Raw genomic sequence first — 17,248 nt, 5'->3', positions numbered from 1 at the left:
TACATGAATTCGAAAAGATAATATCGAATAAAACATTCTGTAGCTGATGTTAATATCGAAAGACAAGTTGCCCGTAGAACTAGCTTAAGTAACATCCACTCATCAGAGGGCAAATTTTGATAGCGTTGTCGTCATGAAAACGCTTGAAATTTGTTTGCTAGACACGGTCTTCATTTCATTTCATCAAACAGGTGTTTGAGGAGAATTCTACGAACAATTCAGATATACGAATGGTAGAAGAGTATAGACCAAGATTATAGATCTGGGCCCCATTTCATAAAAGATAATATAACTATAGCAACTCTTGCTGGAATGGCAACTTCCAATAGCAACAGCCAATCAGGAAGCTAGTTTCTTGTCGTTACCTTGACAATTGCCATTCTAGCAAGAGTCGCTGTCAACTTTTTATAAAAAGGGGACCTGGCATTTATTCCTCGTGGATTTACTGAGCAAGGGCGTCCGTTTCTTTTCTTTTCTACATGACTGTGATTATATTATGTACTCTTGCAAACACTTTTTTTTTTCATATGCAACTTGACAAGGTGTCTTTTTTTTTGTATAATGTGCGCACTTTGAGGCTCTTCCCCGAGATCTGTACGTCTTGAGGATTTGATTCTTTCCTCATCAATAATTTGATTCTACTCTTTTCATTCACCCAGTACGTCTTTTACTTTTTCTCGTGCTTTATCAATGCGCAAATCAACTTTCGCTTACCCTTTCTTATAAAGCCTTGTGCACTTTATTGCTGTCAATGTCAAGAATTAACTTAAACTTTGTATCTCACAGGAATATTTTACAATACACAGTTAGTTACTCACCATGGAATTCGGTTGCTTAAAAGTATAATATTGCATTTGAAAGAAAATAAATAGATATGCTCGTTGTATTCTAAAACAAGTGTATGCTGACCGATATTTTTCATTCATGTCTATCTACCTGTATGATTCCTGCCATGATTGTGGATAACTTTTGCCCGAATTCACGAAGGTGTTACAATGAAACCATGGTTTAAACCATGGACAAAAACCATGGAGCGCCAAGTGTCGCACGGAATATTTCGTTACAAATTGGTAATTTCGTCAACAAAATGACTATTTCGTTAACGAAATTATCATTTCACGGACGAAATGTTCATTTAGTTACTTCATTACAAAATAATCATTTCATCGACTGATTGATTTCGTAACGAAATGCTCCATGCGACACTTGGCGCTCCATGGTTTTTGTTCATGGTTTAAACCATGGTTTCCTTTGCACCACCTGAATTCGGGCCTTTGAGTCCAGAACACCACTGTCTTAACTATAGTCCTCTCTCCCTCTCTCTCTCTTTCTCTTTCTCTCTCGCTCTTTCTCCTTCTGCCTCTCTTTCTCTCAATATCTTAAATGTAAATTAAACTTAGAAATGAACAATCGTCAATGCTGTGACACTGGCTCATCTTTTGGGCACATAAAAGAAAAGAAGTAGTTTACGAGATTTTTCAGTACGGGCGCTTTGGGATGAACGTTATGTGGGAAGTTCTGTGCGACGGTTATATCCCAGGCGTCTATGAAGGCCACCTTGGCGTAATCCGAAAAGACCTCTCTCATCTTTAGATCGATGGTTTTGATGTACCATTCGCTGTTGGTAAGAATGGATATCAGGCCCTTGTGATTCCTGGTGTTGGCGCTCTTCAGAACGACCAGCGTGTTAGGGCTTCTTGCGTGCAGCCTCTCCACCGCCGCCCTGATGTCCTTAATTCTCTGCAGGTACATTTCGAGTGAGTAGATTGTGTAGTGAGTTCCAACGCAGATCAGAACGACCGTGCGATCATTTGCCTCCTGGCTGTCCAACCTGTTGACGATGTAGTCCAGTGAGTTTCGGCGTAAGAAGGAAGACGGTCGCGCAGGAAACCCTTGGAAGTTATAATGGACAGTGATGTTGTTGGTGGTGTCTGCTGCCACCTTAGGACCTGCTTGGGTTTCCGTCTTGTCCCTTGGTCTCTTTCCTCTCAGCGTTGGTCCATACGCACTTGCCAAGAAGTCATAGTATTGCCGCACAGTGGAATCCCCATAGATGTAGATGTCCCTATTTCGCATGCACGCCAAGGCCTCTGCTTTATCTGGGCGTTGTATTTCGCACTGGTCCGAGTACCACACGTCGTTGAAAAAGAATCCTGAAGGGATGGCGTTCTTGAGATGTTGACCGGGAAGACACGGCGGCAAAGACTTCTGGTACTTCGTCATATTACCCAACCAATCTGAGAGAAAGTGAAAGTGAATAAAATGACTCGAATACGCCTTATAAAAGTACATAAATACAACATGCCAGCTATTCAAAGTAAGATATTGGCTAATTGGTATGACACGCATGTACGCCTACATTCATTTTTCTCTGTATTGATTATTTTACATATTTACTTTTGGAGCAAAAAAGTTTACATACAATTGGAAGAATACAATCATCCTCAAATTTTAACAACTTCTTTTAATCCTTTCAAAGTATATGTTAATGGGGACAGACAATTTTTGAATATATGTGTAACGTTTATAATACATGAGTTGTCAAAAACACTCAATCGCATATGCATGGTTCAAAATATTCCTCTGCAGAAGATCAGGAGGTCAAAAGTTTGCATACATCAATCCCAAATTGTTATACTAATCCCTCTAGTTTCTTTCGCCGCCCGTAGAATTGCAAGTCTGGACCATTCATCCTGTTGAAAGATCATTTACAGTTCAGTCACTTTTTTTGCCTTTCTAGCTCGAAAATTTCTTTTTTTTTTTTGGCTTTGTCCGCAGGTTCTCTATGTTTTTTTTCTTTTTTACTGTATTTACTTCACATTGCTCTTCTGCCATTTTCACTAGTCACTTTTGATGAATGTTCTTGGCCATTATCATGCTGCAAGACCGGACTCCGAACCAGAGTCAGGTTCCAAACCGAGCTTTTCAGGGCTTTTATAGGCAGTCATCTTTTTATATACGATGTCATCAAACTTTTCCATTCCAAAGAGCCAGTACTTTATTCATACAGCAAACTTGGCAAAGCAGACTCATTACATGTCATGGTGCTGCTACCAGAAGTTTCAAGATGCGTTCATGGCGCCGTGAACAAAAAGATGACTGCGTGGAAATATCACGTGACACCCTGAAAAGCTCAACTTTGGACTTGAATCTGGACCGGAATCGAGTCTTCCAGCATGAACTGAGCATGAACCCTACTATATTATCTACGCAGTGTGTATATATTTGTAACATTTCAAAATAAATGTTCTAAACTAAACAGTTTTACATAACACACTGCGTTTTATCTTTCAGCTTGTCTGCCTGCAGGGATTCATGCGGGACGAACTCAATAAAACTGTTTGCCGCTGAAGTGCGTAGTTTGATATGCAAATGCTCCTTTATCTTGAGTAAATATGCAGACAGTGCATAGTATCTCTAAACCCGGAATAGATGCAGGTGAAGGAACTATTATATCTTTCTTTTCAGAACAACTGCTGGTTTAATCTAATCACTCCACACCTCAGGTACCATATGAAGTTCAGAATGTTTTCTTCGATGTTCTTTGATAGGAAAAGATATTGTGCGATAGAAAAGAATCTTTACAATTTATAAAAACAAGGTGACATTTGAACAACGAAGGCTTTGTCTCCTAATCGGCATTCCTAGAATGACTTTGTGAGCATTTGATTTCAGTTGATTTTTGTCCCCTTCCTTATCTGTATTTTGTTACTGAAACAATTTATATTTTCTCAGTTGTAACCAATGATAAAAGCAGGATCAGGCTGTTATGAACTTTAATCTATGAAGGTAAAGTAAGTAATTAAAGGACAAATTCACCTTCATAGACATGTGGGTTGAGTGAATGCAGCAATATTAGTAGAACACATCAGTGAGAGTTTGAGCAAAATCGGACAATCCGTTAAAAAGTTATGAATTTTTGAAGTTTCTGCTCACTCACGGCTGGATGAAAAGACTACTATAGCTAGTGATGTCACATGAGTACAACGATACAAAGAAAGAATAAAGAAAATTCAACATATTTCCATTTTTCTCCCATAACAAAAGAACACTCGACTTCTCTCTTTCAGAAGGCAGGGGTAATAATATTACCCTTAACATATGTCAGTAGGAAGTCGAAGAACTGTGCACTTTATTCAAAAAGTAAAGTTCTCCCTTTTATTTTCCTTATATAGTTGTACGCATGTGACATCATAAACTGTAGTAGTCTTCTCTTCCAGCAGTGACTGCGCAGATACTTAAAATATTCATAACTTTTGAACGGATTGTCCAATTTTCCTCAAACTTTCACTGATGTGTTCTACTGATATTGCTGCATTCTCTCAATCCTTATGCATATGAAGGTGGACTTGTCCTTTAACGTATTTTAAGACGACAATGCCAAATTAAATAAGTAAAAAGACTGAGCTGCAGTACATTCAGTCCACAGGATGACAAAAGCAAGATTCGTTTGAAATGTCTTGGGTCATTGATGTGTAAGGGGTATGCATTGTAAATATTATTTGGTTATTTCATGTACATATTCGTATCATTTTAATTTGGCTTTTCTTTTGCTGGTTAAAATGAGAGTTGTTACTTTGTAATGATTTTGTATTATTTTGATATGGAAAATAAATGAATGATATGAATAATGAAATTTCAACATGTGATCAAATGGCTTACTTACCGTTGGTGTTATTGTTAACGTTGAAAACGATTGGAGAACCTTTAATGGGTACTTTGTGCCTGCAAATGAGATATACATTTCATTCATTATTACAATACTCCAGAAAGTTGCTTATTAATCATCTAAAGATGATTGCTGGTAGTTGAAAAGAACAAGGGGAGATATCAGTGGCAACTTATATTTTCAACCAAATTCTTTCTGATCTTGGATAAACGATTCTATGACATGTACTGCAGTATTTTGCTTTTGTTTCATATAATCTCCTAAAAAGAATCAATTTTGTTCAAAATGATGTGTCCCTCGGAGTTCTTCTATCCGAAGTAATTGATATTTGATTTCCAAACAAATACGATTACATATCGCAATAACAATTTTGTTTCAAATATTAAAATGAATGTGTATCTCGCAAAGTACCTTTTCCCCCCGAGTAAAATATACATTAAGCAAGTGCAGTTGATAAATCGAAACAACAAAAACGAGGAATAGTCATACCAGATTGTGAGAGGATATTTATCAATTTATGCATCCTTTTCGTAGCCCCAGAGGGGCATACAATAATGTTCTGATGACATTTACAGTAGAAGAAAGTCTTTAACTAACAACAACCCTCTCTGGATCACCAAACAAGCGATATAGATGTCGGTTATCATGGTTATCTTCATTGAGTCATGTCGCTGATATTCATCTTTTTCAGTATTGCTCTATCAACGTACGATGCTGATATGATATGGTTTTACTCCTTTTCTGCCTAATACTTTCATCTGGCATGTTCAGGTCATAGTGATTGTTGTGTTATCTGCACTTTATTTTTCCAGAACTATTGATTTTTTATTCATTGTTATCTTCAAATCTAACAGTATAACGTGTCCTTAGTCTGGACTGAAATAAAGCATGGATTGAAGTATGCAATTGATATGCACAAAATTGCTTTCATTCGTTGAAAAGAAAAGAAGATATAAAAAAGTGAGTCGACGTTGGGCACAGACAAAAGAAAACTTACCTTGTAGCACACACACACACACACACACACACAAACTGACAGATACCAGATACACAGACATAAGTCTGAAACTATTGAAAGGAAGCGAAACGGTGGGGGGGGGGGGGGATTTCATGAAGCGTTTCGGCCGGATATTTTTTCTGACAAACTTTGCGCTCAGACAATCAGATACGAGGATTTCAGTACTAGCTTATAACAGTTTATCAGAAAAAAATCAAACAAAACGCTTCATGAAATGACGCCCAGAGATATCCCGTATATACAGTGAAGTATCAATGGTGAAGAAGTCAAGACTGCAACATTTTTGCACCAACCAACGCACAATCCATGCACGATTACGTTTGAAGTGTAAACAAAGAAGTAAGACATTACATTAGCTATGGATTGACCTTCAACCCCTGTCTGTACAACGCAAATATTTTCCAGTCTATTTATATCCTTTTCCGGAAATAATCGGACTAGCTTCCATAGTAGAAAATGACACTTCAGCTTTACTTTAGTCAGCTCGGACATTTAGACACTGTCATTTTTGTTGACTATTTACAAATTAATTCATGACTATATTACAATTTACGCTGTGGTCTTGAAGGGGTCGAACTCACCGATAAAACCAACATCAACCACCTCTATGTAGAGGCGAGAACAATCAGTTACAGGTCAAGCGAGTTAATGGAGACCTCCATGGGGAAGATACATTTTAATATCTATTAATTGGCTGCACTAAGTACAGAGTTTAAGAACTTATAGTAATTGGATTAAAGAATAAGAATGATTTCGAAATCAATAAGAAATCATACTAAACAAGAAGGATAACGTATCAAAGCTTCACATACGAATGCGTAGAAGTGGTTGCTGAAGGAAACAGAATAAAGGAACTCGATAGCACGCATAAATTCTACAGAGATAGACTTGTTAAACAAGCGATATTGAAATAGACTTGGACCGTAACATTACTTGAATATGTGAGCTTCTATGCCATCATCCTTATTCAGGGTATACACATATACATATACATATACATATACATATACATATGCATCTATACATAATATACATACATATACATATACATATACATATACATAGTACATATACATATACATATGCATAAACATATACAAATACATGTACATGCACATACATATACATGTATACATTTTTATTTCAGAGGGTTGGTTTACCTGCTCAGGGACCATATTATATTCCACATACATGACACTATAGTTTTATGTACACTACATGACGGGAAACTAAACCAAATTGTCTGGCATGCCCCTTTAACGATCCGTTTATGGGCTTGATGACGCAGTCCAGCTGTTGTTTTTATTGGATAATGGGGAAAAAAAACAGATGCAAAGTGTAATCTTTAATTCACATGCTTATCACTGTGTAAAGACGTGTCGTATCAAAGATACTGACGTTAGTTATACTATTAGCTGCCCGGAGCACGGAGTTCTTTTGAATAATGGAATACAAACACGCACTTTCATAACCACAAAGTAACGCTGCATATTATTATCGACGGAGTGTGTGCGACCATCTTTTCATGGAGGTCTGATCACACGCGTATTATTTCTTTCCCTAGAGTTTTAATCACATGGAGCTAGCCTTGATGATAATGTGGCTATTGTTCGAAAAATGAAATGAACACAGAGAAAACACTACCAAAGTGGTAGAAGATAAACAACTTTCGGAAGTGCGGGCAGGATTGGGGATACAGTATAAAGGGGTCATATAGTTTTGGTTGAGACATAACTTCAGGTTTCTAACATTTTTGCTGGCATAATGAGAAACCTCACTTGAAATATGAAAGAGCATGTAATTCCAAGAGAGATTCCGCATTTATTTGATGAAAATTGGTTTTGAAATGGCTGAGATATCCAAAACAGAGCAATTTTAATAAAAGGTTGGACCCACCTTTTATCAAAATCGCTTTTTTATCTTTGTGTTTGGATGGCTCAGCCATTACATAACCGTTTTCCTTTCAATAAACTTTGAATTTCTATTTGAATGGTATGATCTGTATTATTTCATAGGTGGTTTCTTGGTTTCTCGCAAAAAGTTAATGACCATATCTTCATTTCCTCCAATATCATACCATTCCTTCGATGAAATTAATGACATTTTAATGCTTTGTCTATAGTCCTATCTGTCCCTCTCCCTTCTCTTTGTAGTTGTTTTTATTTATGTAGACCTATTGTCGTAAATGTACATAAGAAATATTAATGATGTATTATGGATGTCTAAATGAGAGCATGCATGTACACATATTGGATTGACCGGAATTGTGATGAAGATTCTATCTGTAAAGCTGTCGGTGCATAGTTTGACTTTCATGCAAAAGGAAAGAGCACACACAGTCATTATGACAGTACAGAGTAGAATTCTGGGTAGTGCCTGTATTATGTGGCTACTGATGCAATGTAGTAGAGCTGCTAGTATGTTCAAGCACTCCCCTCCAGGGAAATTCCTTTCACCTATAGTTGTGTATATTAACAAATTCTAAGTATGTATTATGTGTGTGTGTGTGTGTGTGTGTGTGTGTGTGTGTGTGTGTGTGTGTGTGAATACACACCGTGAGCCAATGAATACACTGTACAGTACATGTTTTGTAGTGTGTAGCCCGGTGTTTTCTTTAGCTAATTTTAGCTAACTTTTTGGCATACCATGCTTATAATTAGACAATGAGGGTGTGTGGAAGGACCTAGAACTCACAGATACGTAGCCCTAGGTTTGAGAAATTACAGAACGTTCGAGAATGGTTGAAGGGACCTAGACAGGCAACAGAAACTCCGACGTATAGGCAGAGTACCCTACACCTTTGCTCTGAGAGTTACGTCACTTCTGAAACTGAAACAACTAGTCAGGCTGTGTTGCTTGCTGACCTGCTATATATGAAGGGTTTGTTTGCAAAAACCAATAAGTTCTTTTTTTAAGATTTTGAAGTACGATCTCTGTCATAAAGTACAAAATAATACCTTTTAAATTATATATTGGTCATTACATATAAAGGCGTATTTCTGAAGTTATGGTCAAAAGATGCAAAAATTTTCTTATTATTCTCTTTATTTTTCTTGACCTTTAATCGCAAATATCTCCATTTGGCAAATATGGACTTATCGGTTTTTGCAAACAAACTCTTCATATTTTGTGGCAATAAGGCTTGAACGACATATTGCCTGTGAACAGTTGATTCACTTATATTGGTGGCCGATTTCATTTTCATCTATGTGGACATTGCTACATCGAAGCTGTGGCTTGCTGGATGACTTGCTGGATAATAACTTGTTGGATTATCATTTGCAAACTAACTGGACGCGGTCGTCACGACCTAGTTTGGATACTCACGCGTCACCGTGGGTAAATACTTTACGCGTATTTGTTCAAGGGTGTGGTACGAAAATAAGTTATATAAACAAATGAGAGCAACAGAGCATGCATGGGTGTTCTGAAATTTTGCACTCAATATTATGAAAAAAAATTGCAGAGGGTACTTAAACATGAACTTGAACTTGACATGGGACAATTGCAAGCCTGTCGGCTAATAGGAAGTGAGAGGTGGCAATATTTTGTCATACATTGTTGTTTACCATGGTGGACAATGTTGATATGGCAGCATTAATAGTTTACCAAAATGCCCAATTTGCCTCTCAAAGTATTTTGTGAAGAACTTTCTTTTTAAGTTTGTGACAAAATGAAACAATAATGCAGATTGTCATCATTGCGAAGCAAACATATTCATCCTATAATTTTCACAAGAAAAGAGATATTCGATCGCTTGTTAGATTGCTCAGATTTTTGTTCTTTTTTTGAGGGGATGGAGTGGAAGTGCCCAATATGCCACCCACCATCATTTAGACTGAAACCAGATTCAATCGTCTCGTATCGATGACGAACCAAATAGTTTCTAATTGTCAAAACGAACTTTAAAGATGAAAAAATGAAAGTTGTGTCATACATGCTCAGATACTGTTTTTCCTCTTCCGTTAACATGTCCAGGCAAAAAGACGCCGAGCTGCCATTCGTTACCCACATGGTCCAGTCGTCACACTTTAGGGCGCCATTTGTCGGAAGTTGGCAGAAAAACGGATAGCCCGTCCGGTTATCCGTGAAGTCACACGCGGATTCCTATCAATGTTAGTTACACAAACACAGACGGTAACAGAATTTAGATATATCCCTAATAACGTAATCAACTTCATTGAATGAGTACGATTGATTTAGGATGGGGGGGGGGGGGGTGAGGTTCTAAATAATTGATTTAACGAACAACGTAATGACCTGCCGCTGTTGTAGATTATACTCTACAGGAACGTTGCCAAAAGAAAACGGTTGCATTGAAACAAGCAATTGAAATCAAACAAAAGAATTCTAACGTCCCTAGCTGCGCGGAGGGTATGTTCCAAAGCAAGGTTTCGCTAGGAAAGGGTCCGTGGAGTATGGATACTGATCGTCGACCAATCAATCTTGTATTTTACAAGGAGGGATGAAAAGCATGATACTCAGGTTCCTATAGGCATATCTTGGGAAGATATTAAACTTGCGTTTTTAATGTAAGCTCACTTTGCTCAAGTTAAAAAAGTGAAAAGATATATTCAAAATATTCAAGGACACTTTAAAGGAGCAGAGCAATGCATGAAACTTTTATTTAAATTATAAGAATTTTGAGGGACGGAAACATTACGACACACAAAATACATACTCTTTCATCAAAGGTATAGAATCATGTCGGGATATACTATGTTGGACATATGAATGTCCATACAATAAACAAATGAAGAAAAATGAATAAAAAGAGACCTAGTATAAAGTGTCTTTACAACAACAACGAAAAGTTTAGATGTATTCAATGTTAGTCGCCCCCACATGTCAGAGTTGGTGCCCTTAAAAACCCAGATTCACAGTTGGTGCCTTTAAAAGCCCAGATTCAGAGTTGGTGACCTTAAAACCCAGATTTCTAGGATAAGTAATTTTCATTTGTCCTCCACTTACGTCGGCGATGACTTCTGGTACACATTTGCGGTCCTCGAAAACCGGCTTCTTATCGACCGTCGTCATGTAGCGGCCGGTGAAGACCATTCTCGCCGGCTGGTCCGGCCCGCGAATCTTCTCGAGCACTCGGACCGCCTCCGCGCAATGGATCATGGACACGTGAATCTCCATCATACCCGGCCATCGGAGGGTGACGTTTTCGACGTAGGTTCCGTTACCAAGATCGTTCGTGACGTCAAAGCTTGTCGAAGACTTGCTCTTCGCCGTGTACAACTTTACGCGGAAGTAGTCCCCTCCACATTTCTTGGTTAGATTCTGTTCGCTTCGCGCGTTGATAAGGATCTGTATCACGTCACCGACCTTGAAAACGCCGGGATTGCGGACCAGCTCTACTGTAGAATATTTATTGCTCGTGAATGAAAGTTTCTGCCGAGAAATTAAATTGTCAAAATTACATAATATATATAAAATTACAAATATTATGTATCTTACATATGATAACACGACATTATCATGTCGTGTTATCACAGGATTAGTAAGACATACACACATTTCTTGATATAAATATGCCGCCATTTTTGAGCAAAAACTGTCAGTTTCTGCAGTCATTTTATTACATTACAAGGCATTCTGAAACCTTGTTTCAGAATACGTCCCTGGCAGAAATCTCCGTTCATGTAATAGTAAACAATTAACAGTTAATAGAACAATCTCGACTCTCGGAGAAAAAGCCTTTGTTTCTGCAGCCCCATCTCTCTGGAACGCTCTTCCACTGAGGATCCGATCAGCAGAGACCATCGAAACATTTAAAAAGCTTCTGAAATCACATATGTTCGCATCTTGTTTTGATTGAATTTTCAACGAATTGTTCATTGGGTGTGTATCTCTATCTATCTCTTCTTCTATTTCAACCTTCTTATGTACAATTATGACTACGATGTATGCTATTCTTTTTATAATTATGTCCCTCTGCGCCTCAGAATAGGATACTAGATCGAAGGCGCATTACAAATGCTGTACTTATTATTACTATTATTACATGGAAAACTGATTTTTAAGTTTTAATTCATTCAGTTAATTTGATTGTAAGTGTGTTTTTGGAATGCCTATGTCCTGAAGATGGGCAAGTAAACTTACCATGTTAGGACTATAATGTAGGGAAGTTGGCCTGCAGTTGTTAGGTAAGGCCGGAATGATATTATGCTTTTATGAATTATTGTATATCAATCAAGTGGTTTGTCGCTAGTTAATGTACATGACTGTAAATGCAGTAAATCAGAAACCAATCATGGTACTTTTCCTTTCAGGACATCCACAGTTACACACGGGAAGAGTAGCAGAAGGCCAGGGGGTTGTTTGTTCAATGGCTGCGCATTTGAATGCAAAGGATTGTTGACAGACGCCTTCTCGTCGACCTGCTCGTCGACAGACATAAAGAGGGACTTATCAAACAGCAGGAAAAGAAAAAAAAAACCCGCAAAAGCTTTATTTCCACATAGGCCTACATGCAGAAAGAAATGCATCACAAAAACAAGAGCATCCCAAGAGTACAGAGTCCAAAGGCGGAAAGAGAGACCAACAGAAGCAGAGAACAATTATGTTGTAATATTCTTTACCTATATACCAATGATAACATTGATGTTCACATTGCTAATTATATCAATGATCTCACGTCTCTGCTATTGTGACTGACTTTCCTCCTCCTTTACAAGATTAAACTACAGCTTTCCGCCCGGCCAAAGATTGACAATGGTTGATGTTCGATAGCTTACCGACGTAAAGTGCATACATGACTCACGGCAACATAGCCTCACACGGGATATTAAAACATGCAGATTTTTCATTAAACTTACTCTGGCTCCAATAGATATGTTTGATATGCTGAAGGAAAATTTCATCTTGACATGTATCGTGCGTTGCAAAAATTTGCAAATGCAAGATATGGTGGAAAACATTAGGAAATTTTGAGGAGAATCGGAAATTCAATTCTAAAGTAGATATCTAAATGTTTGTTTATGATGCACGCGTTGCTATCGCTGGATAAGCACATGCACTACAACAAGTCGTTATGTGGCAGTATAGTACTAACAACAGAGAGAAGAATTTCAGAGAAATCCACCAATGAAAAATGCACAGATATTTACTTTGCTTCACTTACTTGACATGACAAAAAGTCTTAGCGACGACTCAGTGCAGTAAGCAAAAGCAAAACAGATTGCTACGAAATCATACTATATTGGTTCAGTGTAAAATAAACGGACTGAACGTAAGCGATCCTGCAAAGCAGGACTTTTGAAAATGGTCTAAACAAAGACTTGTTTTGTTGCTAGACCCACTAGTACGGCTCCTGGTCTATGGTACTCTGTGCACGAATGATGACGATGAGGATGAGGATGATGATTCATATAATTTGTGTGGCTCAATATATTTACTTAAAGGGGAGGGCTAGTAACTGATCAGTGGGAATCAGTGGGAATGCTTGAGGATGATTGTTCCAATCCTCGTGGGATTCATTTAAGAGTACATTACATATCTATTGTTGTGTGAAAAATATTTACTTCCGAATGGTCTCATATTCAAGTAATTTGCAGTTTAATGTTTCCAGGTTAGTGTGCCTGGTCAGTGACGGGGCATTAATCTGCACATTACTTGAATATGAGACCGTTCTGAAGCAAATAAATTTCACACAACAGTAGATAAATGTACTCGTAAATGAATCCCACAAAGATTGGAACATTTATCCCTCAGAATTCCCACTGATTCCAACTGATCGGTTACTCGCCATCCCCTTTAAAAAGAATTTAAAGTCGTATAGACTTTATCCCCTCTGGAAAGAACATACATTGTAGTTCCCACAGTGTGTTCACAGTGTGGTCACATAGTTGACTATGTGAAAACGCTCGATTTTAATAGTGTGGAGATGATTTCACATTGTGGTTTGGTTTTCACAGAGTGGTAATGTTCTGTGTTACACTTTGATTGATCATTCACAATGTGTTCACATTGTTAAAACGTTCGAATCTAACAGTGTGAAGAGATTTCACACTGTGTTTCTCACACTGTGGGACACTGTGTTCTTTCCAGCAGGGCCAAGAGAATTAGTACTTGAATATCTGGCGAAGAATGTCAGTCATGAGTGAAGCCTTGAAGTGCTCCGGATTGTTAATTTCAGGGAGAAAGGAAAATATGAGGTGGAGTTCCATAGGCAAGGAACAATAGAGGAAAGTGCATAAAACTTATACATATTGTTATCATAGAATGAAATGTCATGCTTTGATCAAATGAAATGGACTATGTGAAATGTAGTCGATCTAAGTAGAGGATTTCCTTATTGTGACACAATCCAAGCACTCAGCATACAACTTTTCTTACCTCTCCTTTGACTACATTTTCAGATTTGACGACCTGTTTGTCCTGAGAATCATGAGGAAGATAACGCAGAAGAAGCAATTTAAAGGACAAGTTCACCTTCCTAGACATGTGGATTGAGTGAATGCAGCAATATTAATAGAACACATCAGCAAGAGTTTGAGAAAAATCGGACAATCCGTTTAAAAGTTATGAATTTTCGAAGTTTCTGCTTAGTCACTGCTAGATGAGAAGACTAATACAGCTTGTGATGTCACATGCGTACAACGATATAAAGAAAGTATAAGGAAAATTCAACACTTTTCACTTTTCTCGCATAATAAAAGAACACTTGACTTCCCTCGTTCAGATAAGGGGTATTATTACCATTAACATGCGCCAGTGACGAGTCGAGGATCAAATGTGAACTTTTAAAAAAGTAATATTTTATGAAATTCTTTTTATATTTTCCTTATATCGTTGTACGCATGAGACATCATACACTCTTGTAGTCTTCCCATCCAGCAGTGACTGTGCAAATACTTTAAAAATTCAAAACTTTTGAACGGATTGTCTGATTTTCCCCAAACTTTCACTGACGTGTTCTACTAATATTGCTGTATTCACTCAATCCACACGTATATGAAGGTGGACTTGTCCTTTAAGTCGAGGAAAACAAATGTGATATATTGACATGTGGTCCTGCTTTATAGTGAAACCCACTTCACGTTCAATGTGTGATTAAATACGGTAAAATGAAAAGAAGACAACGTAATCGTGAAGGTTTTTATAGAAATCAAATTTGAAATAAAGACGTTGTGGAAACTATATGAAAATCGGCTCGTTTTCACGAATCATAGCCACATACACAACATACATCAATACTGATTGTTTGTAACTAAGATAGCAAATTAAAAAGGCTAAGGTTGTGAATGAAGATTCAGCAACAACAAACCCTTTTCTTAAAACTTTTTTAATTTTTTTTCTTGCACCCAGATGGTTAATGCGAAAGGTGTAACTAATTTTCTTGATTTCTATATTCAAAGATAGAAATGTCGTGAAGATTTGTATGGAGGTAAAATTGGGATTGGTTTATTTATGACAGATTAATAACATTCTTACTGTAGATCATCTGTTAACAGTAAAGACGTGAGAAGCTTTTCCGCATAGAACAAGTACGTAAGCACAATAAAATGAAATGCTAAAATCTTTTCGTCATTGTGTCTTTGACTGTATAACTACGGCTAAATACCTACGCCTGCTTTTATTCTGCTGAAGGTTTTTTGTTTTTGTATTGCTTTTTTTTTCAATACGGCACTTAATTGCACATGCCAAGCGATCAATTCTTTCGAAAGGCGTGACCGCGTCGGATTTTAGACGTGTTGGCAAGATTGAAAAATAAAGTAGATCAATACATCCAAAAAAAAAAAGAAGAAAAAAAAAAGAAAAAGGAGGGAACGTCTGCTGAACATGGAAAAATTGATTGAAAAAGCAACAGACAAATATTTATCAATCTTCACCTGTTCTGTAGGTACCGCTTGGAGACATGATCTCTCATTCTCGACCTTGCAACCAGGGGTAGATTTAAAAGGGGGGAAATGAAGCCATGAATCGACTTTTAGACGAGTAATCACATACAGGCCTGTACATGTATTACAAATACAATATTCTTATTTTCCCATACTTATCGATATATCTTACATGACACTTATATGTATGTATGTATGTATGTATGTATGTATGTATTTATGTATGTACATGTGTATGTATATATATATACTGTATATTATATATATATATATATATGTATATAAATATATATACACGTATGTGTGTGTATATATGATGTAAATATATGATACAAATAACGGAAGTTTATGAGGGCAATGGACAGAATTCATGAAGTAAAGACATAAAATGATGCATTCAACTCGGCTGCGCCTCATTGAATCGATCAATGACGAGCTGAATGGATCAATGAAATGAAAAATTTTGTCCATTGTACGAATGAAGACATTAATAATTGGTTTTATATAACACCTAAAAATTGATCCTTGTCATTTGATGTTTTATGAATTTTGAAACAAGAGAGAATGTGCAAGATCTGAGATCAAGAGATCTGAGAGTGCTCACTGCATGAGCGCTATACGCTTGCGCGCTTGATCGCATGCACATTACATTGCAAACGCTTGTTAAGCGTTTTACATACACGTAGATAGTGTGCCGGGCTCTTGGCATGAGTGCAATGGAGCAAATCGCATAGATCCAAGATTGCGCTGTAAATTGACCCTCAAATTCACGAATGATGACGCAATAGTAAAATGAGACAAATGGTCAGTATAAAGCAACCAATCAAATGACGAGGATCTATTTGTAGGTCTTTTTTATACATATATGTACACATACATGATGTGTGTGCGTTTGTGTGTGTGTATGGAATGTGTATCGCGACAGACCCAGGATTTGGATTTCGCAAGGACTTCAAATTACCAGATTTTTTTTTCATACTTTCCGTTATTTCATAATTTCAATAGAAAGCAAAAATATACCTTGCAATATCATCATTAGCTTACTTCTGGTTGGTTTCTTTTTTTAACTCATACTTTCGACAAAATTTTATAATCCTTCCATTGTGAAATGATAGAAATGTCACGCAATAACGGCTCTAACGTTCATCAACAATCACTGACGAAGTAAGCGGAGAGGTGATCACACAAGGGTTCTTACCTTCCGGATGGGGGGTGCAACAAAGTTAGTTCTGACTTTGACAGTTGTCATTCCGTAGAAGTACAGTGAGGACAGGGTAAAACAGGTTACCCAGAAAACAACGTTTGCCGTTTTATAAGACACCATTCTATTTCCTAGGAATCACAGACGCTTTAGGATACGAGCAATTCGATTCGGTGGCTGACGGTAAGAAAAATAAGAAACAAACGAAAAAATACAAACAAAAAAGGGAATGTACCATATTCCGCAAAGGGATAAAATGACTGGCAGTTAATGACTGTCAAGTATATCAGACTGATCTTTCAGCAAATGATAGAATATGAACTTATGAAAAAAAAAATCGAACATTAACACATAACATTAGCGGTATCATGATCCTAATCTCAATAGACAGAACCATGGCAGCGTTTGTTTCTATTGAGCAGTCAATGTGCATCGTTTGGACCAGTAAGAATACACGAAACACCAGTATTCAAGCCAGAGTGTCTCTGGTCCGTCTGCTTGAAGCCATTCGA

At 37.3% G+C, this 17,248-nt stretch overlaps 1 protein-coding gene across 1 annotated transcript; it reads right to left on the bottom strand.

Moving 5' to 3' along the window:
* Window positions 1-1,320: 1,320 nt before the first annotated feature.
* Window positions 1,321-16,568, bottom strand: LOC139743208 (NXPE family member 3-like). Its single transcript, XM_071653737.1, has 7 exons — window positions 16,556-16,568; window positions 15,527-15,648; window positions 14,031-14,072; window positions 10,659-11,084; window positions 9,625-9,794; window positions 4,667-4,725; window positions 1,321-2,237 (listed from the first exon to the last, which is right to left on the bottom strand). The coding sequence occupies exons 1-7, from the start codon at window positions 16,566-16,568 to the stop codon at window positions 1,414-1,416; spliced, it is 1,656 nt and encodes a 551-aa protein (XP_071509838.1). The 3' UTR covers window positions 1,321-1,413.
* Window positions 16,569-17,248: the final 680 nt, after the last annotated feature.

The sequence above is a fragment of the Diadema antillarum genome, unplaced genomic scaffold, assembly GCF_040938485.1.
Source record: "Diadema antillarum isolate AM-2024a unplaced genomic scaffold, OU_Dant_1.0 scf00000004, whole genome shotgun sequence".
Lineage (NCBI taxonomy): Eukaryota > Metazoa > Echinodermata > Echinoidea > Diadematoida > Diadematidae > Diadema > Diadema antillarum.
This window is presented reverse-complemented; position numbering and strand designations above follow the sequence as displayed.